This window comes from Peromyscus eremicus, chromosome 2, assembly GCF_949786415.1.
Source record: "Peromyscus eremicus chromosome 2, PerEre_H2_v1, whole genome shotgun sequence".
NCBI lineage: Eukaryota > Metazoa > Chordata > Mammalia > Rodentia > Cricetidae > Peromyscus > Peromyscus eremicus.
In genome coordinates this window covers 116573782-116599826 of record NC_081417.1, presented here as the reverse complement: position 1 = coordinate 116599826, position 26045 = coordinate 116573782, and the positions used below count along the sequence as shown (strand labels likewise).

Genomic DNA, 26045 nt, shown 5'->3' with positions numbered 1-26045 from the left:
TTTATCAGCACATATTAGGTGTACACATTTGTGAGATTGTATTTTAGATTTCCATAGACACAGAGAGCACACTGACCATATCATTCCACCCTCCTCCCTCTCTCCTTCCCTAGCACCCTTCCCTGTCACTAGTATTCACAACTGTGCTTTCAAGTCAATTTTTTCCTGTGTTAGTTTCCACATCTGAAAAGGAGCATTCAATACTTGTCTTTCTGTGTGTCTACCTTATTTCCCTTAGCATACTGTCATCTGGATCCACATCACTGTACAAATGACAGGATTTCATTTTTTTTCTTTATGGCTGAATAACCCTACATTATGTGTATCATATTTTTTATCCCCTTCTCACTATCCAGTTATCCACTCATCTATTGATGGGCATTTATGCTTAGGTACGAGACAATGCCAATAACTTTCTTTTTTAAGTTTTTTTTAATATTTACTTTATGTGTATGAGTATTTTGCCTGCATGTATTTATGTGTACCACATGTGTGCAGTGCCCACAGAGACCAGAAGAGGGTGTTGGATCTCCTAGAACTGGAGTTACAGATGGTTGTTAGCTACCATGTGAGTGCTGGGAATTGAACCCATGTCCACTGCTTATAACCACTGAGCCATCTCTCCAGCCCCAAGCTTTTCATTTTTCACAACTTCCCTAATGGTATTAATACACTGGCCTGGAAGACAGCCCTCCAGGAACCATGACCTGCTGGAAGTTCCTTAGAGGAAAGAGACTCTCAGTGGATCAAAAAGATGCCTACACATTTTTGCCATCATTTTCCATCAGAGGGGCTCAACCCAAGCTTAGCATTCTGGGTGCAATTCAATAGCCAGAAGGAGAAGATGAAAAGTCCACTCTGTTGCAAAAAGGAAGGGGAGCCTCAAGTTAAAGCAAGGAGTTTGTGTACGGGGAAATAGAATATAAGGTGAAAGAGAATGAGGTTTGTTCAAAGGAATCCTAATGCCTCGAAAATTATGTGACAATACATGGGTTTGTTTTTTACAGTGTTAACACTTCAGTATGCACCACCACTTTCCATGTGTTTATGGAGTAGTGTGCCCAGAGTTTATGCAAATGGGGAGAAATAGCAGGGTTCTCACTATAATTTCAGTTTTAGAGTCAATGCCTTAATTCCAGACAACCCTGAAACTCTGAGCCAAGGTAGTATTTTTTTCCTAGATCATAAATAAATACTAATTTCTAAAACCAAAGTAAGAAAAATAGGAAACTAAAATCTTACTTCAATGTTCCTTTTGGGTCATAGATTCTCTCTTTCCTTTCCCACTCTTCCCCTTTCAGAAATAATGCATGTTAGAACAGAGATATTGTGTATTTTATTTCTTAATATGATGTTATTCCAAGTGAGAAAAAAAAAAAGTTGACCTACCCGAAGGTCACAATGGGGAGTGATAATGTCAATCTAGAAACTCTAAGCATGGGCAGCAGATCAAGAGACGAGGTCTCATTGGTAGGAGGGTTCCTCATCCAAGATGGTGGGTGAGCATGAAAGATGTATGAACAATGGGATTGAGAGTAGTTTCACTGAAAAGAGGGAAAAGTAAACAAAAACTTCCTGCTCAAGTTTAGTATTAGAGCAGAAGTAAAGACCCATTGAGCCTGGATGGAGACCCAACATTCCAGTTGAGCTGGGCCATCAACTAGCCAAGGGGCCACCCTTAGGAAGATGTGTTCACTTTAAGCCTGCTAAAGAGATAGGTGGAATAATTATTCCTTTAACTAGACACCACCATTTTCTTTCCCAGCATTCCCATCTTCTACCACACCCTCTACAAGTTCAGAAGCTCTTGACATTTGTCTGGGTGTGACTGACCTTCTTTTTGAGTCCTAATTGAGAAAGCTGCAACTTTCTCTTTTTCCTTTTCTCTTTTCTGTCTCTTTCTTTCAGAGGCTAGCCATAACCTAAGTATACTTCTTCTAGTACTCCATGTTTGCTTGCTCTTTCTCTAAAGCCCAGTTCCCTGCCATGTGGTGGATGTTCATAGTGATAACTCATAAAGCAGAATCCTTTTCCTTCTCTCCCTATATCCTCTGGACAGCTGCTGAGATTTACAACTACCTGGTCTGGAATCTTTCTGAAACTCTAATAAAATTGTCCCTGAGTATCCATCTAAGCCCTTTTTTGTTTGTTTGTTTGTCTTTTTGTGTGTTTGTTTGTTAATGAGACTAAGAACCCAAGAGGTGACCTTGGTTTTCCTAGTATAACTTAGGACTTCCAAAGAGCTCTAAGGGATGCATTTCTCCTCTAGCACACACAATAACTCTAAGAATTTGCTGAGCCTTGCAGTTCATACTAACTGTACTCTGTTGCAATGGATGCTGCAAGTGTCTATTCACCCACATTTCCTCCACTGGTGTTACCATCACCTCCTGTTTTCGGTGAGTAGTAAAGATGGCAAATGTCCCATCTCTATTCCAGAGACATGCCCTGCTAGCTGTCTGGGAGACCATACCTCCCTTTGCTAGCCAGGGCTGACTGCCAATAACCTGCAGGTATGGTTTATGGACAAGGCTTTGTCCCAGTGTGGGACTAGCTCTGTCATGTAATTTGTCCTTTACATGTGGGGCCACAGTGAAGACAGTCTCTACTACATTCCTGCTTAATCTTTTCCCACCACGTCATCTCTCCTTTTCCTCAGAGCACACTCTAATAAGCCCACTCAAGAATGATCCTTGTCTCAGGTTCTGCACTGGAGAACCCAGTTGAAGATGCCTGGCACCAGAAAGTGTTCCTAGGCTGCTGACTTTAATGGAAGGTATGGAGTTTGATCATTTCCCAGCTAGTTTACAGTGAGAAGCCTGTTGCTTTTGATGATACAGAGAGTCCTGGATATCTTGAGAATGCTAATAGTGCCTTTCCCCAACAGTGACCTGAGGTGAGATATGTTGATACATTGTGTACCCTAATAAAATTTAGCTGAAAAATCAGAGAAGCAGAGCAAGCCATAGCCACCACCTCTTACCTCACCAACTCCTCAGCCTGAAAAGGTTTCTAGACGAAAGGGATATTTCTGCTGAAAAGCCTTTAGTTCCTGTCTCCTTGCACCTTATATACCTTTCTCTGCCCAGCCATCACTTCCTGGGATTAAAGGCATGTATGCTTCCCAGTACTGGGATTTTAAAGGTGTGTGTTATGCCACCACTGCCTGGCTCTGTTTCTCTCCTAGACTGAGTCAATCTCATGTAATCCAGGGTGGCTTTGAACTCACAGGGACCCAGATGGCTCTCTGTCTCCCGAGTGCTAGGATTAAAGATGTGTGCCACCATTGCCTGGCCTCTATGTTAAATCTAGTGGCTGGCTGTTCTGTTCTTTGATCTCCAGGTAAATTTTATTAAGGTACATAATATATAAGCACAGTGAGACACAAATGGAAGGTAATGCAATAACTGGAAAGACACCCTGATTGTTTTAGAGACACGAAAAAATAACAACTACGAGAACTGAGGGGTTGGTTGGCTGTTGCTAAGCACCATAGATTAAGAAATAATGACATGTTCAAGTTATTAATCAAGAAATTAAAGCAAAGTGTGAGTGAGAGGACATTCTTATTAGCATTTAAATGATCTTCCTCTGCTTCAGGTGGATGGCAACCACGGCAGTACTTGGTTATCTGCAAGGCTTCAGGAAGCCTGCCTGAATCCGGAGTCTCTAGTAGGGAGGGACCTGATCATTCGATGGAATGTCTGTGAAGACAGTTACAAAGCTAGAACCCTGACGATGCTTTGAGTCCTATGTACCTAAAGTCATGGTGAATTCTAATTTAGTGGAAGATAGAGTTAGAAACACACACACATACACACACACACATATTACACAGGGCTCAAGTGAGGCAATTACCTTGGATGACATTTCTTGCCCTTCTTAGGATTTACATCACCCTCTCATGACTCATAACTATGGTCAGATCTCAACACAACCTGACTCAGGAAATGCGAGGCCAGCTTAAGCAGAAGGGAAATGATATGTCTGTAAAGTTTCAGACTTCGAGTCTGGATAACAAGCTACCCTTGGGACCTGGGAGTGGTTTCTGAGGAGAGCTAGACCAAGAGGGGACTGAATGAAAAGATTTATTTGGGGATGTTTTCACCGTGGTGAAACTTCCCAGTGATACAGGATTTAGAATCTTAGGGTAGGGGTATAATAGGCTATTGGAACAGCCTTTGAAAACTTGGCCTGCATGAAGAGATGTGAGGATCACTGTAGCAAATGATACACTCCACGAGGACTTTAGGGTTTAAAGAAGCATGAATGCAAGAATGGCCCATTCTGTAAAAGGAGGAAACTCTGTAACTGCCCATATTCCGAAGGAGGCCCAGAAGATAGAGCCTTTATTCAAACAGTGGAGCTGGAAGGATACTTGTGTCACTCAAACTCCTGGGGCTAATGATAGGTAGAGGATGATGGTAATAGGTGCAAAAATATCTATAAACAGCAGAGGCTGGTAGATAGTACATACCCACTGAAGAGAGATGAACAGAATGACTGCAGCACATAGGGCTTTGAGAACTAATCAGCAATCATCAAGCTATAACATGCATGTGGGTGGTTCATGTATTATTTGTTCTTTAGGATAAAGGTATATAGGCAACTTCATAACATGTAGTCCCACACTACAAATCTATATGGTATAGCCTACTATACACACAAGCCATATGCTCCAGCCTATGGCTCCTAGGCTATAACCCTGCACAGAATGTCACTAGGTAGACACTGTAAGCAGTTATGAAACAATAATAAGCACTTGTGTATTTAAACATATCTAGACATAGCACAAGTATAGTAGAAGTGCCACAGGACTGGTGGTCCCCAGTATAATCCTATTTAATGCACTATTCTGCAAAAAGAGGGTGGACCATGGAATAATGCAATAAACTAGTTAAGAGATGTAATGTAATAGTAGAGCATTTGACTAGCATGCAAAAGACCCTAGGTTCAATCCCCAATGCTGGAAAGAAAGAAAGAAAGAAAGAAAGAAAGAAAGAAAGAAAGAAAGAAAGAAAGAAAGAAAGAGGGAGGGACGGAGGGAGGAAGGAAGGAAGGAAGGAAGGAAGGAAGGAAGGAAGGAAGGAAGAAAGAAAGAAAGAAAGAAAGAAAGAAAGAAAGAAAGAAAGGGGCAGGAAGAAGGGAGAAAAGGAAGGAGGGAGGGAGGAAAAGAGGGAGGAAGGGAGGAAGGAACAAAGGAAGGAAGGAAGGAAGGAAAGAAGGAAGGAAGGAAGGAAGGGAAAGTATAATTAAGTTAAACTCTTGCAAGCTAGCTAAGCTGTCACTTTGGTTAATGCTGCTATACCACATGTGATTTATGAAAGATTAATCCAGTTTTAACTACCCAGCATGTCATCATTGAACACTGACCATTGTTTTCTCTTTTTTTCCTATCAGAAAGAAGGCTAGAATAAGTTCCCATTCACAGAGACGGACAGCAGTGGACATTCACCATCTTGCCCTGAGGCTATGCTAATTCTCCTGCTGTCTGCCATAATACTATCAGAATAGCCTTAAATGACTAGGACACTCTGCAGAACATCACGTTGGCTCACTATATTGAGAATAGCATGTTAATTGTACTGAATGAAACAAAATTGTACTCAATTCAGTTAATCGTACTGAATGAAACAAAATCCAGAGATAGAGGCTTTCATAGAGGAAGTATATTTGGAGTTTTATGTGAACATCATGAAATATCTTTTCCAAGGAAAATATTAATTATTAGTTGTCCCTCCAAACTGAAAAAGAGACATGACATTTGGTAGCTGCTTTAAAACTTGAGAAGCTGCATATAATTGAATAGAGTACCAAAATGACCAGTGTGTCAGATGATATAAAGAAATGGCCCGGAGCAAAAAAGATGCAAGATTGTTTCTTATCAAGCTACAATGGTAGCAAAATATGTTCTGCATGATATACACTTTTAGGGCTCTAGATCAAAGCTATGGCATCTGTATCACAGAATACCTTGCTACCTTAGCATAGTGATGTGCAGGAGACAACTGCACCAGCACTATCACAGAATACCTTGCTACCTTAGCATAGTGATGTGCAGGAGACAACTGCACCAGCACATCTATTCCCAATTCTACATCCTTTGACAACATTCCCACTCGCATTAGTCATTGTAGAAATATTTACAACAGAGACTCAGCAAGAGATATAAACCAGGGTAATATTTTTAGAGATAATTAGAGAGCATTTACCAACATACCACAGATTCTACCAGAATCACCAAATCATAGTCAGGTGACTCCAGCAGCAATTCACCATAGCATGGAGGTGATATGGCTGAGACAAAGTCCAGCAGTTCACAAGATGTCAGGAAACAGCACAAACACAGCCCCCAAGCCCCTTGCCATGTGACACTGTCACAATTGTTTCTCCATATTTCACTTCTTTTTACTAACTTGTGGACTGTTTTCTGCTTCCTCTTGACAAAGAAGGAAAAAAAAAAAAACCCAAGATTTGTTTGTGGATGAATCAACTTTATATGTGGGTGCAAACCTAAAAATGAATTGTTAATGCATCCCCAAGTAGCTCTGAAAGCACTGTTAAGAGAAGTGTCCTATATTGGTATAGTTGTTATATTTAGACTAATGACTGACTACAGGTGTGACATAATCCAAACTGGAGGTGTTGAACAAACAGTTCAGGATAAGAGGTGTGAGTGGACCTCTAAGAATGGACACAGTCTTTAGGGATGCTTGTGTTATGTGTTCATGTCTGGCACTGAAGAAGAAGCCAACAGAACGCAATAATAATGAACTGAATAATAATACGGCAGATTTAATAATAATGCGGAATGAAATAATAGCTTCTGGGGAGGCTGATATGAGAGGATTGAGTGCAAGGCCTGCCTGGGCTGCAGACTGAGTCCCAAACTAGCCTGAACAACAAAAATATCAAAGAAAACATTTTAATTGAACTTAATTTTAACAAATTGAAAGAGGAAAGCGAGGAGATTAGAGCTCTGTGGTAAAGCTGGCCTTGTGGTAAATGCATTGAGCCTTGGTTTTGATATCTGACATATAACAGTGAGAGAAGAATTCCAAAGGTGACTTTTCCAGTGATTCTCCCCCGAGCCAATAAGCAAAACACACAGCTCAGAAGCAATATGGCCTGGAATCAAGACCATTAGACTCAGAGAGCCTAGAGTATGGAGTGTGAAATCATTAATTGTCTTCAAATTGTCAAACTCCAGTTCAACGTCCCACCCTTATCCTATTTGGGGGAACACAGGTTCCTTGCTGGTCCTGATTGGACCTCATTCCCGTATTGCCAGGGCAGGTCACACATGTCACATCCTCTTGCTCTCTGCACTGCTCCTCTTTTGGTGTTGTCCTTCATTTGCTGTAGAAACTCATTTGGGGACTCCATAACTCTTGTCTATAGAAACACCTTAGAACATCCAGCCCTAAATAGAACGTCTCCATCAAATCCAAAGAGGAAGAGGCAGAAAGAATGTAAGAGCCAGAGGGGATGGAGGACACTAAGAAAACAAGGACCTCTAACTCAACAAGATCTATGTGTATATGAATGCTCAGAAACTGTGGCAGCATGCACAGGGCCTGCACAGTCTGCACCAGTTGGAGTCCTAAAGCTGAAAAAGTCGTTAAATGTCCCCATCCCTAACCCAGAAGCAATCTTCAATTGATAACCACTTGCAAAAGAAAATTTAGTTTCTTCCAAGGGAGGCTCACTGGGGAAACAAACTACTCTTAAGGGTGGACTACATGCCCAGCAGTAGATGGCCAACAGAAAATGAAATCAATAGTATCTTTGGAGGTTCCTTGTCTCATAATGTCATGTCAGGGTTCTTTTTTCAAATCTTTATATATATTTTTTCTTCTCTCTCTCTCTCTCTCTCTCTCTCTCTCTCTCTCTCTCTCTCTCTCTCTCTCTCTCTCTCTCTCTGTCTGTCTCCTGTCTCTCTTTTTACCATATAGGTCCTTTGCACATACACACACACACACACACACACACACACACACACACACACGCTTCCAGTTTAGTGTTTTTATGGACTTCCTGAGTATGTGAACGAATGGGTCTTTGTTTCTTGTGCCTTCACTTTGGCTCTTTTCTGTCTGTTTTTGTTTTATCCTACTGTGATGTGTTAGGGTTTTTTTGTTGTTGTTTGGTTTGGTTTTTTAACCTTATTTTATTATTATCCCTTAGAAGCCTTCTGTTTTCTAATGAAAGACAGAGAGGGAGTAGATCCAGATGGAAGGGGAAGTGGGGAAGAACTGGGAGGAGTAGAGGGAAGGGGAATTGTAATCAAGATGTTATGTAAGAAAAAAAAATCTGTTTTCAATAAGAGGAAAAAGTAAACAACCAATATGAGTAATACTTTGCTTTAAAGTGATTTATTAAATTTTTTTCTGGAAAGTTAGTTTTTGAGTGATAGTCTGGATATTTTTAGTGGTTTGAATGAGAATGTCTTCTCTAGGCTGAGTGACTTGAACACTTGTCCCCAGTTGGTGGTACTAGTGGTTTAGGGGTATGGCCTCACTGGAGGGAGTATATCACTGCACTTGGCTTGGGGTGTCTAGAGGCTCCTGAACCATCAGTTTGCTCTTTCTGACTCTTGCTCCTGTGTGAAGACGAGAGTGCTCAGCTTCCTGTTGCTGCCAGCATGTCTGTCACCTGTTGCCATGCCCCTTCACCATGACTCTTCTCCCCCTGGAACCAGAACCAGAACCAACTCCGTCATTTTTAAAAATAAGTAACAGAAGGAATCCACTAACAGAAGGAAAGATGTAAGAAGATAGGAAAGCCTTAATGTCTTTGAGCTTTCCCTACAAGGAAGTAAAAATGCTTTTATTTCATGTTTTAATATTATTTGAATCTCAAAAGGACAAAGGTTGGGGCTGAGAATGGCTTCATGGACCCGGCCGGAAGACCAGCCTGCTGGAGTCCTAGCAGTGCCCTCTGAGGAGAGACTAGTATTCCTGCCAGGATGCTAAATGAAAGGTGAAAAGTTTTCAAAGTTGGGGAAGTTAAAAGAAGAATATACTTTTATTTCTCTGTGCAATCCACCCAGGTTGTATAGATACATAGGATGTGGAGGGGAAGTCCGATCTAACATCTCCTACTACTGAGTGGTAATTCCACCTACATTTTACATATAAAATGACAATAACAATGGCATCAAAATAGTCATTAATTCCTAGACACTGTGCTATATACATCAAGAATATTTTTTGTAATTCTTACCACAACTCTGAAAAGTAGGAATTATAACCCTGTTGTTCTTCAATTTGAAGAAAGAAGGCAAGGAGATGGAAGTCATCCACTAAAACTGGACTTTGATGATGGATTACTTACCTTTCCATTGCTGTGACAGAATGCCCTAACAAAAAGCAACTGAGAGGAGGAAGAGTTTATAGTGACTAACAGTTCCAGAACTACAGTTCATTGTGGTAGGAAAGCAGGGCAGCAGGATTGTGAGGCTGGCCTGGGAGTCAGGAAGCAGAGCAACCACATCCCATTTGCATACAAGGAACATAGAGGGAGAGCAGAAAATGGGGCCCTCAAAGCCTATCCCAGTGACATCTCTCCTTCAGCAAGGCTTCCCTCCTAATGATTCCACATCCTTCTCAAACAGCACCATCAGCTAGGGACCAAGAGTTCAAACACAGGAGCCTGTGAAGGATACTTCCCAACCAAACCACAGGAGGAAATTTCTAGCTCTGTCTTTCTCCATGATAAATAAAACCCCTTTGTATCCCAGGCCTTGGGCCAGCTCCCCTGACTCTCACCCAAAGGGGTTCTATGTGAGTTCATTTCTCATAGTTATCTTTATATTCTTTCTTTGGCACTGACTGTATAACACACATAGGTCTACCTTTATGACTAATTTAGCAAACTGGTAAGGAATTCAAGGTCAGTTTCTGTCCTTGGATTATTGTTGAAGCAATTATAGCATTGGGAGTCATGTCCTCAAGATCCTTTAGTTCAGAACAGGCATCAGAAAACTGCCTGGCAAGCTAATCTAGACCAGCGCCTATTTCTGTAAACACAGTTTTATTGGAACACAGTGACACTTGCTCGTTTACACACTGTTGTCTACGGCTACTTTGACAAAACAGCAGCAGTGTTGAATAGTTATGACAGACCTTGAAGCTCACAACACCGAAAATATTTACTGCCTGGCACTTTACAACAAATACTGGCTGACAGCTGGTCTAGACATGGAATTGATGCCATATTCTCAGCACTCTGAGAGGTAAGTGTAATTATTTCTCACACATGGTCCTAGGCTGACTTCCTTACCCAATGAACTTCGTTTTTTAAACATAATTTTTTTTATTGATTCTTTGGGAATTTCACATCATGCACTCCAATTCCACTCATTTCTCTGTCCCTCCATATCCATCCTTCGCCTTGTAGTGCTGCCCCCCAAAGGAAATTTTTAAAAGAAATAAAAATAAAAAATAGAAAAAACAAATAAAAATACTAATCAAAAACAAAGAAACAAAAAACACTTTGCTCCTCCATCTTTCCTCTTGATTCATCTTGGTGGCATTGGGAGCTTTGGTGTATCATGCAGTATACACTTTGATCCAAAGAGTTTTACTTGCAAACTTCATTTTGTAATGTGTTCTTGGTCAGGTTCAAGGCCTCTGGCTTCTGGTACACCATCAATACTGGACCCTCACTGAAACTCCTCTCAAATATCCTGCTGTTGTACATAGTCATGGAGATCCTGTGGCTCTGGTTCTGGAGGACCTGTCCCTTCATAAGTTCCAGCAGGTCATAGATGGGGTAGATGTTGGGGAGAGCCAACTTAAAGCCCCAGATGTGTGTCTGGGTGGTAGCTGAGTTGGTCAGTTTGGGCCTCTGGGATGACACACTCAGGTGAGGGCAAGAGCCAGCTCTCCCATGTCCATGGTGAGGGGTGGGGCCAGCTTTCCGAAGTGCAGGGGGCAGCTCTCCTATGAGGGTGGGTGGGGCTGCTCTCCCAGCTCCCACACACATGCCTGGTGCCACTTGGCCTGGGTGGGGAGAAGAAACCACAGGCCTGGACCGTGCCGTAGGACCCAGCAGGTAAAAGACACCCAATGAACTTTAGTCAAGTCAATGGCAGTGGTGCTAGCTAGCTGGAGCCCTACTGCCTCACTTCTAGCAAAACACTGTAATCAGAGTCCTCTGCCAGCTATTCCAGCAGTCTTCAACTGTCAACATGCCAAAAGATTCACTTTCAAAGAATGAATGTTGTCTTAGTTAGGTTCCTATTGCTGTGAAGAGACACCATGACCATGGCAACTCTTATAAATGAAAACATTCAACTGAGGTGCTCACTTACAGTTTCAGAGGTTCAGTCCATTATCATCATGGCAGGGAGCATGGTGGCATGCAGGCAGACATGAAGCTGGCAACATCTTGACCAGAAGGCAGCAGGAAGTTGACTGACTCACTGAGCGGTGTCCTGAGCATAGGAAACTTCAAAGCCCACCCCCAGAGAGATACATTTCCTCCAACAAGGCCACACCTACTCCAACAAAGCCACACCTCCTAATAGTGCTGCTCCCTACAGGCTTATGGGGGCCAATCACATTCAAACTACCACACTTTTAAAAGCTTTTATTTGCTTAAATTTAAAAATAAATTTAGAGCTAATGATTGAATTTTCTTGCATTTTGTAAGGAATATATTTAATTAAAAGAAAATAATGTTATAAATTAGTAAGATGTATTAGGTGACTATGGAAAACACTGTATAATTTTCAGATCCATGTCTCTCTATACCACTGACTCCAGCATAAGCTACTGAGAGTTGAGACATTAGTAATTTTCATTTCTGTGAATGAATACTTAACAAGAATCAACTAAAAAGGGAAGGGCCTATTGTGGCTATGGTTTAAGAAGGGGTACAGTAAATCATGGCAGAGAAGGCATGCTGGTAGGTAGGAGGCGGAGATGGCTGATCACATTGTATCTACAGTCAGGAAGCTCAGAGTGAATGGAAAGTGGGATCATGGTACAAAACTCCAAGGCCTGCCCCAGAGACCCACTTCCTCCAGAGAGCCTGCGCTTCCCAAAGGTTGCACAATCTTCCCAAACAGTGCCACCAACTGGGGCCAAGTGTTCAAAAACACATGAAGGGTACATTTCACATTCAGATGGGCGCATTCTGCCCTTGTACCCATAGGCTCACAGTCGTTTCATGGTGCAAAATTCATTCATTCCAGCTTCTAAAGTTCTAGAACCTTTAACAGCTCCAATATTGTTCAAAAGCCATCTCCTCTAAGATTCAAAGCAACCCTATCCTGGCTACTTTAATGTCAACTTGACACAAGCTAGAGGCACTTGGGAAGAGAGAACCTCAATTGAGAAAATGCCCCCACAAGATTGGCCAGTGGGTGAGCCTGTGATACATTCTCCTGATTGGTGACTGATGTAGGAGGGTCCAGCTCACTGCGTGTAGTGTCACCCTTGGGTAGGTGGTCTTGGGTGCTCTAACAATGTGGAATGAGCAAGCCAGTAAGCAGCATGCCTCCATGGTCTCTGCATCAGCTCTTGCCTTTGTGGGTTCCTGCTCTGACTTCCTTCAGTAATGGACTGTGATGTAGAACTGTAAGCTGAGGTAAACCCTTTCCTCCCCAGGTTGCTTGCAGTCATGGTGTTTTACCACAATAGAAAACCTAACTAGGAGAAACTCCTTAACTGTGAGCTTCTGTAAAATAAAAAACCAAGTTACATACTTCCAACATACAACCTCATCATTTCAAAATGAAAGAATGAGGTCATAGTAAGGAAAGGTTGAACCAAGTAAGAGCTCTAAATCCATAAGGATGAATGTCATATCCTGCAATTCCATACTGGGCACCTGGCCCTTTTATTGGATCATCTCAGTATCAAAGAACTTACTAGCCTTCCCCCACCCCACCAACTAGTACTATTAACAACACACAACTCCTCCCTTGGACCAGCCCTACTCCCTGCCTGCAGATTCAGTAGAGGCCCCATGATTGGTGTCTCCAACATCCTGGACTTGCCATTGCAGTTTAGACTTCACCTTCACAGCTTTACATACTGGCCTTTCAGGACTTCCTTGCAAAGGCTCCAGCCGCACTACACATTGGATTTCTGGAAGTTTGGCACAAGACTCCAAGATCCCCTCAATCTTGCATCTTTCATGCCTTCAAAACAAGTACCATATGAACAATACTGCCAAGTTCTGCTACCATCTCCAGAGAGGGCCTGGCTTCATTGTACAACAGTTGTGGTGGCTTCTGTGTGCTGACATTGGGGAAACACTTTCCTAGGTGGCTGTTCTTGAGCAAAGATCCCCTTTAGTTATACCCTCAGTTTAGATTCTTTCCTTTCCAATGAATTTGCATTTTCACTGATTGGAGCCTTTGGTGGGTAGGGTCTTGCCTTCAAGGCATATTTCCTATTGCCCCAGTGAAAAACACATTGGTTTCTTTTTAATGGTGCTATCTTTTTAACAATTACATTTGCTTTCTCAACTGTCGTGCCTACAACTTTAAATCCGTACCTTGCCTTACAGAGAGTCACATTTAAACATCTTTGTGCTCCATTTGTTGCTTTCTTTGTCTGTAGACCAGAAAAGCAGTCAACAGTAACTTTCACACAACCTGAATATTATCCTATCTTGAAATGTCATCAGTCCTACATGATGATTTTTCCTTACTTAACTTTTATTTTTTAGTTTATAATATAATAACAACATTTCTCCCTTTCCTTTTCTCCCACCAAACCTTCCAATATACCCTCCCACACTCTCCTTCAAATTCATGACCTCTTCTTTCATTAATTGTTATTGCATGCATATATGTTTATGTATATAAATATATATTCCTAAATATAACCCACTCAGTCTATTTTGGTTGTGAGCCTAGCCTTTAATGGCTGAGCCATCTCTCCAGCCCATCCCACTCAGTCTATTAATGTTACTTTCATGTATGTCTTCAGGGCTGACCATTTGGTACTCGACAACAAATTGGTGAGATCTTCCCTGAAAAGAGCCAGTCTCCTGCTCCAAGCTTTCCTCAGTTAACTTCAGTTCTTTGTGAGAATCGACACCTAGAAAGTCTCACATACATGACTGCCCAAAAGTGAAATAAACAGGGACACCACCATTAGACATGCCAAAGAAGACAGAGAAAAGCCCATGGTGCCTCAACCCTATATAAAGTACATCACTTTAGAGTTTAGTCTCACTCAAGTTCTTAGAACACAAGTAGATTCTTCGCCAGAATTTAATAGGATTTAATAGCCTTCTAGCCCACTTCCCACTTCCCTGTAGGGTCTGTTTCCCTCTGAGACCTCATGAGATGGACCTTCACTGTCTGCAAGTCTCTAGGCATTCTGGACCTCTGAAATCCTGCCAGAATGACCCGTTAAGTTCTGCTTGCACTGTTTCTAGGGCTTCACTAGCCCACAATTCCACATTCATTCTGCAAACCTGTTTCAAAGGCCTGAGAATCAAATGGTCAGGGTTGCCACAGCAACAGCCCCAATTCTTGGTACTGATTTTCTGTACTAGTTTCTTGCTCCATTATTGTGACCAGATATTTAAAAAGAAATAATGTAAGGGAAGAAGGGTATGTTCTTTTACAGCTAAAGAAAAGATGCAGTTCATCATGGGCCTGGGAGGGTATGGTGGCAGAATCATGAGATTCCTGGTCACATTGCATTGCATCTACAGTTAGGTACCACGTAATGTGTAAGAAGAGGCACTGGGCTACCAAACATCAAGGCCCAACCCAGTCACTCATTTTCCCTAGCAAGAGTATAACTCCTAAAGATTCCACAACCTTCCTAGCCAGCATTATCAACTGGGTACCAAGTGTTCAAACACCAGTGTACAGGGGACATTGCACACCCAAATAATATCTGGTTTCTATTTTTCAAAAGGTTTTATTGACGAATGATCAAGAGGAGAGAAAACTAAACTTTGCTGGCTACCTAATAAATATTTTCTCCTATGCTAAGTTTCATATATTGAGTAGCCAATTTAATCCTTTCAATAGCCTATGAGTTATGTATCATATCTCTTTTTGTTGTTACAAACAAAGCTACTGAACTTAGATAAGTAAGCATTTTCCAAACTAAGAGTCAAACTTTGATACTTCTAAGAAAAAGGCAGTTCTAGAGTTGTTTAAATTTCCTGAGTTAAACACATTTTATGTGGTACATTTTGTATATTCTGTTATTCAAACTGCTAAATGTTACTTATAGACAGACCATCACTAGCCACTGCCAGTGATGGATGATGACCTCAGTGGACTTCTGAGGAAGACTCTGGGATGATAAAGGGAAACTTGGTAGCTCAGGAAATACATCCTTGTTAACTGATATGGAAGCGTTTTAGTAGTTAACAACACATACAGCTTGTCAAGGTACTGAAAAGTAAATCTGCAGTTATGCAGAAGCATCAACACAATTCATATCTGAGTTATGTGGCTAAGAAAACTGCAGAACCACTTGTCCCCTAGAGTTCTCAATGAACAGCTATGACAGTGATGGCTATGAGGTGAACTCAGATGAGGAGGAGATGGAACCTGGTGATCCTCCAAATTCAAACCCACCTTTCCTTGCAATGCTGGATTGTCTTTTCTGCCACACACAGATTGTTTGGTGAGCCCTTTCATACTGCCGGTTGTGAGACCTGAAGTTTCGAGTATCAGCACACACTGAACAGATTTTTAGTGAAACAAATAGATCACAGACTGTAAGTTTGCTTTACATTTGACAGTGTTACAAATGCATCCCATTCTCTCCTCCATGGGCTCTAGGTAAGGCACCCTCCTTCCCATCTTAAGAAGCAGATGCTCTTGCCATTGTTTAAGAGTTTTTTCATGCTGCTACCCAAGAGAAAAAAGCTCTCAAGAAGTCAACAGTCTTGTTTTTCCACAGACATCGACTGCTGTTTTAACAACACAATTGTATTAGAAATAATTGGAAAATAAGATTTACAATTGCCATTGGCTTTTGAGGCTACTCACCACTCCTGGCTCACAGTGGTTATAGCAATGCTGGGAAGCGTTGTCAAAGGCAGAGTGGTTGGCCTGGAAATGCCATCTCCCTCAGGGGTCCTTGCCCTTTCGCTCTGCCTCTGGGACAATGGCGGCAGCTGCAAGTTTCCTGAACAGCACCTCCTGCCTCTCCAGAGGTCAATTCCAAGGGTGTAACTGGAAGAACTGTAGGATTTACTCAAGCTACATTCAAAATAGTCTTTAACATTCTGGAGGAGACAAAGAGAAAGAAAACAAGAAAAAGGGTGAAACTCAAATGTCTAAATGACAGAGTTAAATAACAGCCCAAATGATCCAGCTGTCACTGAGGAAGCCCGGATTCATTATCTCACAATCAGATTCTGAAATCAATGCCAAAAGCCTACGAGACAACAAGCAAGATGGGGAGGGGGTGGGGAGGGGCTGGTTTCTATCTTTCAGTACAAACCTATCCATTGTACATTCTTAGAGATCTTTAGATTCAAAGGTAAACTTTACCAGGAGCAACATATGGATTGAAGGTTTCTTTCTTATTTCTCTCTCTCTCTCTCTCTCTCTCTCTCTCTCTCTCTCTCTCTCTCTCTCTCTCTCTCTCTCTCTCTCTCCTCTCTCTCTCAATTTGTTAAAATGATAAAGTTTGCTAAATTCAGTGTTTTAAAGCAAAAATTATTTTCTGTGTTAAGATATCAGAGTGTTGGTAATTAGAGTCGGCTGGTTGACCCTGTTCCTCTATATAAACCTCATGGCTGGTAATGTTGCTGTTTTGCTATTACTGAATTATACAAGAGTTCAGATAGAAGATACACATCATCCGATCCTGAAGAGCCCTATTTATGTCTGTGCTGAATGCTGCCATGAATGGAATACAAGAAAAAGGACAGAAGCATTCTGATAACAAGTAAGAGTCTCTCGTGCCTCCCATTCCTCTGTGTGAGTATGGTTCCTGGTACTGCTGGGAGTGGAAATCCCAAATGAGTGTCTGCCTGGTGCACTGTTCTCAGTAACCCAAAAATAGATAATATTGCCACATTGCAATGGCTGCTCAGATCAACCAGAAGTTCAAAAGCTGGAGCTTTTACTCTTCTAATGAAGATCCTGTCATTAGGCCAAGGCTGCTCAACTGATGCAAATTCTGTGGTCCTAAAAACACCGGTCACGCCAAAATATTACCTGGAGTTTCAGCAAATATATGATGCACATTAGCACAGTCTCACGCTGTGCTACTTAAGAAGGCCTCTCATGTCACAGATCTCTGTCCTGTTGTTTAACATTTACACGGTCTATACAAGACCATCGTCTTGATTCTTCTCTTGGTTCAGGAAGTTATCATATGGTCTCACATATGCTAGACAAGTGCTCTACCACTATGCTATATCCCCAATATCTCTTTTTAAATTATTCATTTTTATTTATGTATATGTGTCTGTTGAGGGCTGCCAGAAGAGGTCAGATGAGGACATTGGATACCCTGGAGCTGGAGTTACAGGTGGCTGTGAGTGGCCTGATACGGGTGCTGGGAATCAAACTTGAGTCCTCTCTTAAAGAGGAGCAAGCACTCTTAACCAATGAGCGGTATCTCCAGCCTCTTCAGTCTCTTATGACTTTGTATTTTGAGATAAGGTCTCACTAAGTTACCCAGGCCACTCTTGAATTCCATGCATAGTCCGGGCTGGCCTTGAATGTGTCATCCTGCCCCAGCCCTCTGAAAGTTTGAGGTTTCAGGCCTACGACATCAGATCCAATAGATAAAGCCATATTCCGATGGCACACCTGGGCAAGAAAAGATGTAGCAATTTTCAGGAGCTCCCCTTTCTATACCTAGAAATGGAATATTACCATATTTTCTTATATTTGACGTTTAATTTTGAAATATCATCTATTTAAAATTCAATATGAGCAATACTTGGTGACAGGAAATTGACACAATCTAGAATCTTCCAGAGAGTGAAATGCACTAGGATGCATCAGAATCAGGTTTAATGCTTAATAATTAGTTGCATACATTGTAGCTCTAGTACTTGCTGCATCCAGGGAGCATGTGTGTGTATATGTGCGTGTGCGTGTGCGTGTGCGTGTGTGTGTGTGTGTGTGTGTGTGAGAGAGAGAGAGAGAGAAAGAGAGAGAGAGAGAGAGAGAGAGAGAGAGAGAGAGAGAGAGAGAGAGAGATTGGTATACATGTTTCTTAAAATATTTTAAAACTCCTTAAAGAGACAGAATATACAAAATCTTAGTGAAGATTAAAGATGAATATGTAAGAACAAACTGAAGGCCAGAAATCACAGTCCAGCATCAAATATACATGTAAAGAAAAATCACAGTTTTCTAGAAGGCAAAGCCTCAACTGTATATAAGAAACACTGTCTCAAAGTTAAGAAATGAAGGCACCATTTAGTTAAATTGCCAGACACCAGGGCTTTCTGGTTAAGTGTAGAGTATTTTTCTCTTTGAGAAAGAGGAAATATTACCAACCAGGTTTGATAGCAGTGAATGGACTAAATGGATTCTTGATGCTTTCCACTGGATAGATAACAAAGTCATACCTCACACAAAAACATTTTCCACATTGTGCTGGTAAGTTTTTGTGAACTCAGCCCTGGCTAGGGTCATCTGGAAAGAGGGAACCTCTGTCAGATTGGCCTGTGGGCAAGTCTGTGGAGCATTTTCCTAATTAATGATTGATGTTCACTGTGGACAGTGACATCCTAGGTTGTAAAAGAAAGCTAGTTGAACAAAGCACAGGGGAAACCCAGGAAGCAGCATTTCTCCATGGTCTCTGCTTCAGTTCCCTCCCGACTCCAGGTTCCTACCCTGAGTTCCTGCCCTGACTTCCCTTCACAGCGGACTGTGATCAGAACATGTAAACTAAATAAGCCCTTTTCTCCCCAAGTTGCTTTTAACTATGATCTTTACCACAGCAATTAAATGCAAGCTAGGATAGAAATTTGTACCGGGATCATGGGGTATTGCTATGCCAGACCAGACCAGACCGTGTCATTTGGGGAGGGCTGTGGAAGTGTTTGGAACTTTGAGCTAGAAAAGCCATTAGTTCTTCAAGCTTAACAGGCTCTTCTGTGGGAGCTTGGAAGATAAGAATGCTGAAAATAATAAAGATGGTGAAGGCCTGGCTTGTAAACTTCAGAGGGAAGTTTGAGAGTCCCTCAAACACTCTATCAGGGCTGTTCATGTGATATTTTGTATTAAGAATCTGTGCTTTTCTGGTCAGCTTGGGTTGGAGAATCATCTGTGATTAACAAGAGACAGAAACCGTGAGAATGAAAACTTTGCTTCATTGGGACAATTGATGCTGGTTAGCTCGAGATGAACAACCAGTCAGCTGTGAGTAAGAAGAGACCAGCATCACTGGGTTGAAATCTCCTGGGGAGTTTTTCATTAGGGTCAGCACACAGACTGTCCAAAGAGAGCCAAGACTACTTCTCATGCTGGCAGTTGAACTTAGTAATGTGTTGGAGTCTCCATGTTTTACTGGTTTTGGTGGCATGAGAGCTTTGGGGTTGAAGGGACCCTGGAGGGTAGCTGAGCCTTGACACTATGAGAGGCCAGGAGAGGCCCAGTGAGTGGGCAACCTCTGCTGCAATGGAAACCCCAAGATTTAAAGATTGTGGGAGAGACTGAACGAGGCACCACATTGAAGGGCTGGAGTCACAGGAGGGGGGTCTGGAGAGGCTTTTGGTGACATATATCCTGTGTTGAAGTGGAGATCCCAGGATAGTTGGGGTGCTACGGCTGAGGGATGAACACTACAATAGCAGCAGGTGTGGAATGGAGCCACTGAGACAAGTTGTACGTGCTGTGGATGGCACTGAGACAAGTTGTACGTGCTGTGGATGGCAGAGCCAGGAAAGTGGAGGTGCCCAATTCCTTGGGAGCCCAGAAGATCTTGAGTAAATACCAGATGCCCGACACTGAGATACAGGATTTGATTTATAGTTTTGGCTGCTAGCTTTGCTTTGATTGGATTGCAGCAGAGATCTGCTTTTTCCATCTTGGAATAAGAAGTATAAACCTTTTTTATTTTATTTTATTTTATTTTATTTTATAGGAACACACAGCTGATAGACGTTGGATTTTTAGAGAGGTCTCAGATATTTTTTAAAGAGATGGAACTTTTTAAATGCCATGAAACTTTTAAAAGTTGGGATGTGGTTTACATTTTAATATTGACATTAATATAAGACCTTGGGGAGATAAACAAGAAAGGTTATGGTTTAGTAGTGGTATATGCGTGTGCCAAGTTTACAAGGGGTCAATTGTGCTGGTTAGTTTTTTGGTCAACCTGACACAAGCTTGGGTCATTGGGAAGAGGAAACCTCAATTGAAAAAAAAAATGGGTTCATAAGACTGGCCTACAGCCTTTTCTTGATTACTATCGATGTGGGACAGCCCAGTCCACTGTGGGTGGTGCTGCTTCTGGACAGATGGTCCTGGCTTGAATAAGAAAGCAGCTGATCAAGCCATCAAAAGCAAGTCAGTAAGCAATGTTCCATCATGGCATCTCCTTCAGTTCCTGCCTCCATGTTCCTGTTCTGACTTCTCTTCATGATAGGCTGTGGTCAGAAAATGAAAGCCAAATAAACCCTTTCCTCCCCAACTTGCTTTTGGTCATGCTCTTTATCACAGAAATAAAAGGCAGACTAGGATGCATACTAATTTGCCAACAAGTTAAAACTTTACAGTTTTGAAGTCACCCCTTGAATAAAAAGATTTTGTTTTAGAAGCCATTGGTGAGTGTGAAAACATATTACCATAAAAAACACAATGAAATAGCTTTTCAGGAACTAAATTAAATGCTGAAAACAGTATTATTTTCAGAACATTATATGCAGAGCTATTTATAATTACCCCAAATTCAGTATTTACACTTATAATTTATAGACTGCTCTTCTACCCAAATTATTAACAACCTCAAAGTTGAATTTGGATACTGCTCAATTGATGAACTTGTGATTTATACCTGATTTACCTATTTTTAGTCATCATAATTTTGACCAGCGCTAATGCTATTCATTAAACAACTATCTTTGGGGGAAGGACATTAATTTTAATGTTATCTCTGGTAATCACAATTTTATATTTCTTTTCAAAATTCATACTTTCCTAAATTTACCTTATGTCTGTATAATACTGAAGAAATAACTGCTTTTGGATTCTCCTCATATTCCTGAATAATTACTTATTTAAAAGTACTTATTCTTACCAGCATAATCACAAAGGAAATGTTATCACAAAGGAAAAGCCTTAGTGGAGGCACCTAAATATGCAAAGTCTTCGGGGAAGAGGGCAAGGGACTAATCTGTATCTTGATCTCATTTCAAAATCCAGTCAGAACTACTGACACCCCCAGGGTGGCCACAGTGCTGCCTCAGCAAAGTTTCACTGCTGCCTTGTGTTTGGTCTGTCACCTGTTTCATCAATTTTGGAGGGTTTGTAGTTTTTCCAATTCTCTAGCTGCACTCATGGTTAGAGTATGGGTAAGGTCTTCCCAGGACATACACTGTGCTTCCATTCAGATTCACTCCATACCACTGGCCAGCTTTGAAGGACTTATGACATCAGAGACGGAGATTATGAAAAGCACCAAGTGACATTCAGGGTCGCCATCAAAGCTAAATGTCATGGTGTTCCACGAGACAATAATAAGGAGTGTGTCTTTGAGAAATATGGTTTATCATAAGCCATCATCACCAATTACAAGAACTGTTTGTCTGGAGCAACCACTCATATTCATTGCTTCCTCTTCTTTGAAATGTCTTCGTGCCTACAATTAGAAACATGAAACTGTAACTGGGCCATCAGTGTGGATGACTGACTTTTGGTTCTAATACACACATATAGATGTGTGTGTGTGTGTGTGTGTGTGTGTGTGAGAGAGAGAGAGAGAGAGAGAGAGAGAGAGAGAGAGAGAGAGAGAGAGGTGCACAGTATATGGATACATACACACTGAACTGTTATATAATTTATATTTATATGTGTATATGAAGTTATTCTCTTTCCCTCTTTTTTCACCTGTACACATAGTTACAGGTTCTTCTTAGTCTTCAGTCATAACCCTCTTTCCTCCTCCTAGAACCTGAAACTCCCTCCTACTCTTTAATCTCCTTAGTCATAATCACAATGTTGAGTTCTGAGATTGCACATCTCACCTCTAGAAGTCAATTTTCAAATACAAAGTAGTGAACACATACACAAGTCTTACTGTCACCCGTTGAAGGTCTAGTGCATTTTGAGTGTATAAAGACAGACTTGTAGTTATCCCTTCATGTATTCCCCCAGGCCCAAGCAGAATGTCTTGCCTGAAGTAAAGGTCTTTTCACTTACTGTTCTCCTCTTACCAAAAATTCTCCCCCAATATCTTTACAGCTCACTCCCTCACTGCTTACACATCTTCTCCTCATACAGTCCATCCATAAATGCTCTCATACACATTCTTTGCTCCCCCAACTGGCTTCTTTATGTTGTTAATCCCACCAATTGAGAATAAGACCACTACCACAGTTTGAGGCAAATTTGAAGCAAGCTTTAATTAAAATACTGGCCAGGTAGATAGGCTCTGGCCAGATCCATTCCCAGGTTCCTGGAAAATGGCCCAGAATCAAGTATGGCAAGGACTTAAGAAGGAAAACTCATAATTCATTGCATTTCCCATCGGGTCAAATCAGGGACAAGCATATATCCTGACGTACTTCCAGTCTGTGAATCTCCGCTGCCCATATGTGATCAAGCACATCTGGTACAGATGGGTCAAACAAACTTATTTAGGGGAGTGAAAAACATGTGACTTGTTATCTCCCATAAACAGTAGCCTCCAGCATTTCAGGAACTATCTGTCCTTGGGCAAGGGGCTTGCAGATCAGAGGCATTTTTGTTTCATGGGTCTCTCAGGCACAGTAATCAAAACTTAAAAGGAAACTTTGGCTCTCACAATAGCCCTATCACAGCTGGGCTTGTTTTGTAATTTACCTTATTTCCACCTTCCTTCTGGAAAGTAAGGCCAAAGTGAACAAGAACTTGTACTATTTATTGTTGACTCTCCCTACAGAACCTAGAGCCATATTAGACATACAATGTGTATATATAGTGTATATGTGGTATCGAATGGATATCTAAATCATTTCATAAAGAATTGATGAGTTAAAATAAATTAAAATGTAACAAGTTGTGTCTGACTTTAGTGTAAAAGCTTAATTGAAGAGTGTGGTACATAAGCTATAAGCTTCTGTTGTTCCAGTGAGACAGGAGAGACCGGGGAACACAACGTGATATGTGCTGTGGCCGAGAGCCTGGGCGGAAGAGGGAAATGTTGACTTGGCTGGCACTGTCTTTCAGAAATGAGGTCAGCTTGGAATTCAAATGTGTCATTTTTTTTTTTTTTTTTTTTTTTTTTTTTTTTTTTTTTTTTTTTGGTTTTTCGAGACAGGGTTTCTCTGTGTAGCTTTGCGCCTTTCCTGGAACTCACTTGGTAGTCCAGGCTGGCCTCGAACTCACAGAGATCCGCCTGGCTCTGCCTCCCGAGTGCTGGGATTAAAGGCGTGCGCCACCACCGCCCGGCCAAATGTGTCATTTTTAATTTCCTGAGAGTCATATTTAAAGAATCAAAGGAAATAAAAGTTGTCTTTAGCAAAATAGTTTAATATATCTAAAGTGTTACCATCTTAATATATACTTTATACAAAAATTATTGATGAAGTATTTTTCATTATTAATATTTATATTACATAGATTCACAATCTGACATGGAGCTTGTTCATAGCTCACTCCATCCAGGCTAGTGACAGGTGGTTAAGGACTGCCACTCTGGACACATAAAGCCTATGTACTATTTACCTACTGTGGTTCTGGTGGGGTTCATAGGAAATGACTAACGGCCTTCTTTTCTGCTTTTTTTTTTTTTTTTTTTTTTTTTTGCAAATTTCCTCCTCTTTTGACTGTGGTAACTTCCCTCATTCCCTTAGAGATAATCAGGATTATTTTTCTAAAATTACAACGCAAAAGGAAAAAGATGTTGCGATAGTTGACAATTGTTAACTTGACAGGACCTAGAATCAGCCAGCAAGCAAACCTCTGGGTGTGTCTATGAGGAACTACCTGAATCACAATGACTGAGGGAGGAAGACCCTCCTGGGAAAGCAGGATGAACCATTCTGTGGGTTGCAGTCCTGGACTGAAAAAAGGGCCAGGACTAGCTAATCAGTAGCTTTCATCTCTGTGTCCTGACCAGGGACACAGTGTGACCAGCTACCTCAAACTCCCACCATCATGCCGTCCTTGCCCACCATGATCACTAGTGACAATAAATCCTTCCATCCTAAAGTTGCTTTGTTGGGCGTTCCGCAGCTGAAACAAGGAAAGTAACTATTACAGATGGTTTGTCTATCGATAAGGAGCATTGCTCCACTTTAACCTTTAAAACAAATCAGAATGCTAAAAATCAGTCAAAATGGTGCGTAAATTGTATTAAGGGGCACTGCCAAATTTTTTTTTTAAGAAAAAAAAAGATTTTTCCATTCCAGAAGTTTCCCTGTAGACATTCTAAGCAGGGCACAGCCATCTAAACACAATCGTTCATCACCAGTGTAAGAAATGGAATGTAAAAGGCAAATTTACATTTGTGACTGAGAGCCAAAGACCCAAGGAGAGGAGCAGCACACCACAGGAGGGCCTGGTGAAAAGGATAGCGTGAGACCAGGCCAACACTACACTGTGAACCCTTTTGGATATCACAGAGTTGAATGTGGAGTTCCTACTCTGCTCAGGAGCCTTGTAGTTAAAAGAAGAGTAAGAATGGAGAGCCATCTGAAAAACCGGGCAATCCCCCAAGATACAATTTTTATACCAATTAGAAATAAAATCTTGTATGGGTTTTTCTTCCATCTATGAAATAGGAATTTGAAGGTAAAATGAGTCACAATACCATAGCAAATTCTTTGTTCCTCTGGCTTTTTACAGAAAGCAAGGAATTCACTTATTTTTCTCTTTTCCTCTCTACTTTCCTTTTGCAATCTGATTGGTGATACATAATTTTATATCAATTTTTAAAGAATAATTGGGTAAGGACGTGCAATGAAAGACCAATGAAATGAGTGGTCAGTTGAAAGCAAGGAGGTAAACAATATCGGCTGACAAGAACCAAAGCCATGAAGACTGTATGTTGACAGACTTCAAATGACTTAGAGTCTCAACCATGATGGACATTCTGGATCATTTTTAAACAGTATGATTAGCAGGTCTGAGATGTGATGTGAAACTCTGCATTTCTGATAAACATCAAGGTGAGGTTTGTGTTGCTGGTCTGAGGAACACTTGTGAGCACAAGGCCTAGTGAGTGTGTACAAAACACAACCTTCTTAGTGTTAATGACCCTCCCATGGAAAATGGCTTTCAGGAGTTTGCTGCACATGATGGAAAGGTCATTAATGGTGGATGATGGAACAGTGTGGAAAGATGAATCAGCTCATCTGGCAAAAAGAGAATTATGCCTACTATCCATTTCACAGAGTGCTGGGTCCAGTACTGGAGATGTCTTTGTCATCAGAACATGAAGTCACACACCCTGCTCTGCCTTTGCATGGAATTCTGGAGTAGCTTATTCACTGAACAAAGTGCAGGGATGTGGCAGCTGTCCCTGCCACTACTTACGTCATCTGCAGTTACTGCCATCACACTCCTGCTCTTCTTCATCATAGCTGTGGGAAACGGCTCCTCTGGGGACTTCTGCTGTTCAGTGCAGCTTTGCTGACTGCTGATTAGACCTAGGGGATGAAAAACACAAATGAAAATTCAGCTCTATATCTATAGTTAAATAAAAGCACGTGATACATTTCTTCAACTAACACGGGATGTGTACAGTGCACATATACAAGCAAGTACTACAATTTAGAAGCCAATTAAACTTTATGTTCTGAAAAGAGAGACTGGAAACATACAAGAAGCCAAGAAACTGGCACAAATATATTCATAAGAAGAGAATAAGAATAGGAGGTAACAATTATACTCCCAGGTAACCAATGATCATGAAGAATATGACCAGATATGG

The 26045-nt window shown here is 41.3% G+C and overlaps 1 protein-coding gene across 1 annotated transcript in view; it reads right to left on the bottom strand.

The window, feature by feature from the left end:
* The window catches only part of Pde4b (phosphodiesterase 4B), a 459158-nt gene extending 433468 nt beyond the window's left edge, over positions 1 to 25690 (bottom strand). Inside the window, exons 1-2 of the mRNA XM_059254584.1 lie at positions 25649 to 25690; positions 15986 to 16224 (exon numbers count right to left, since the gene is read on the bottom strand). Coding sequence (XP_059110567.1) covers positions 15986 to 16224; positions 25649 to 25690 — 281 coding nt within the window. The remainder of the gene's footprint in view (positions 1 to 15985; positions 16225 to 25648) is intronic.
* Positions 25691 to 26045: the final 355 nt, after the last annotated feature.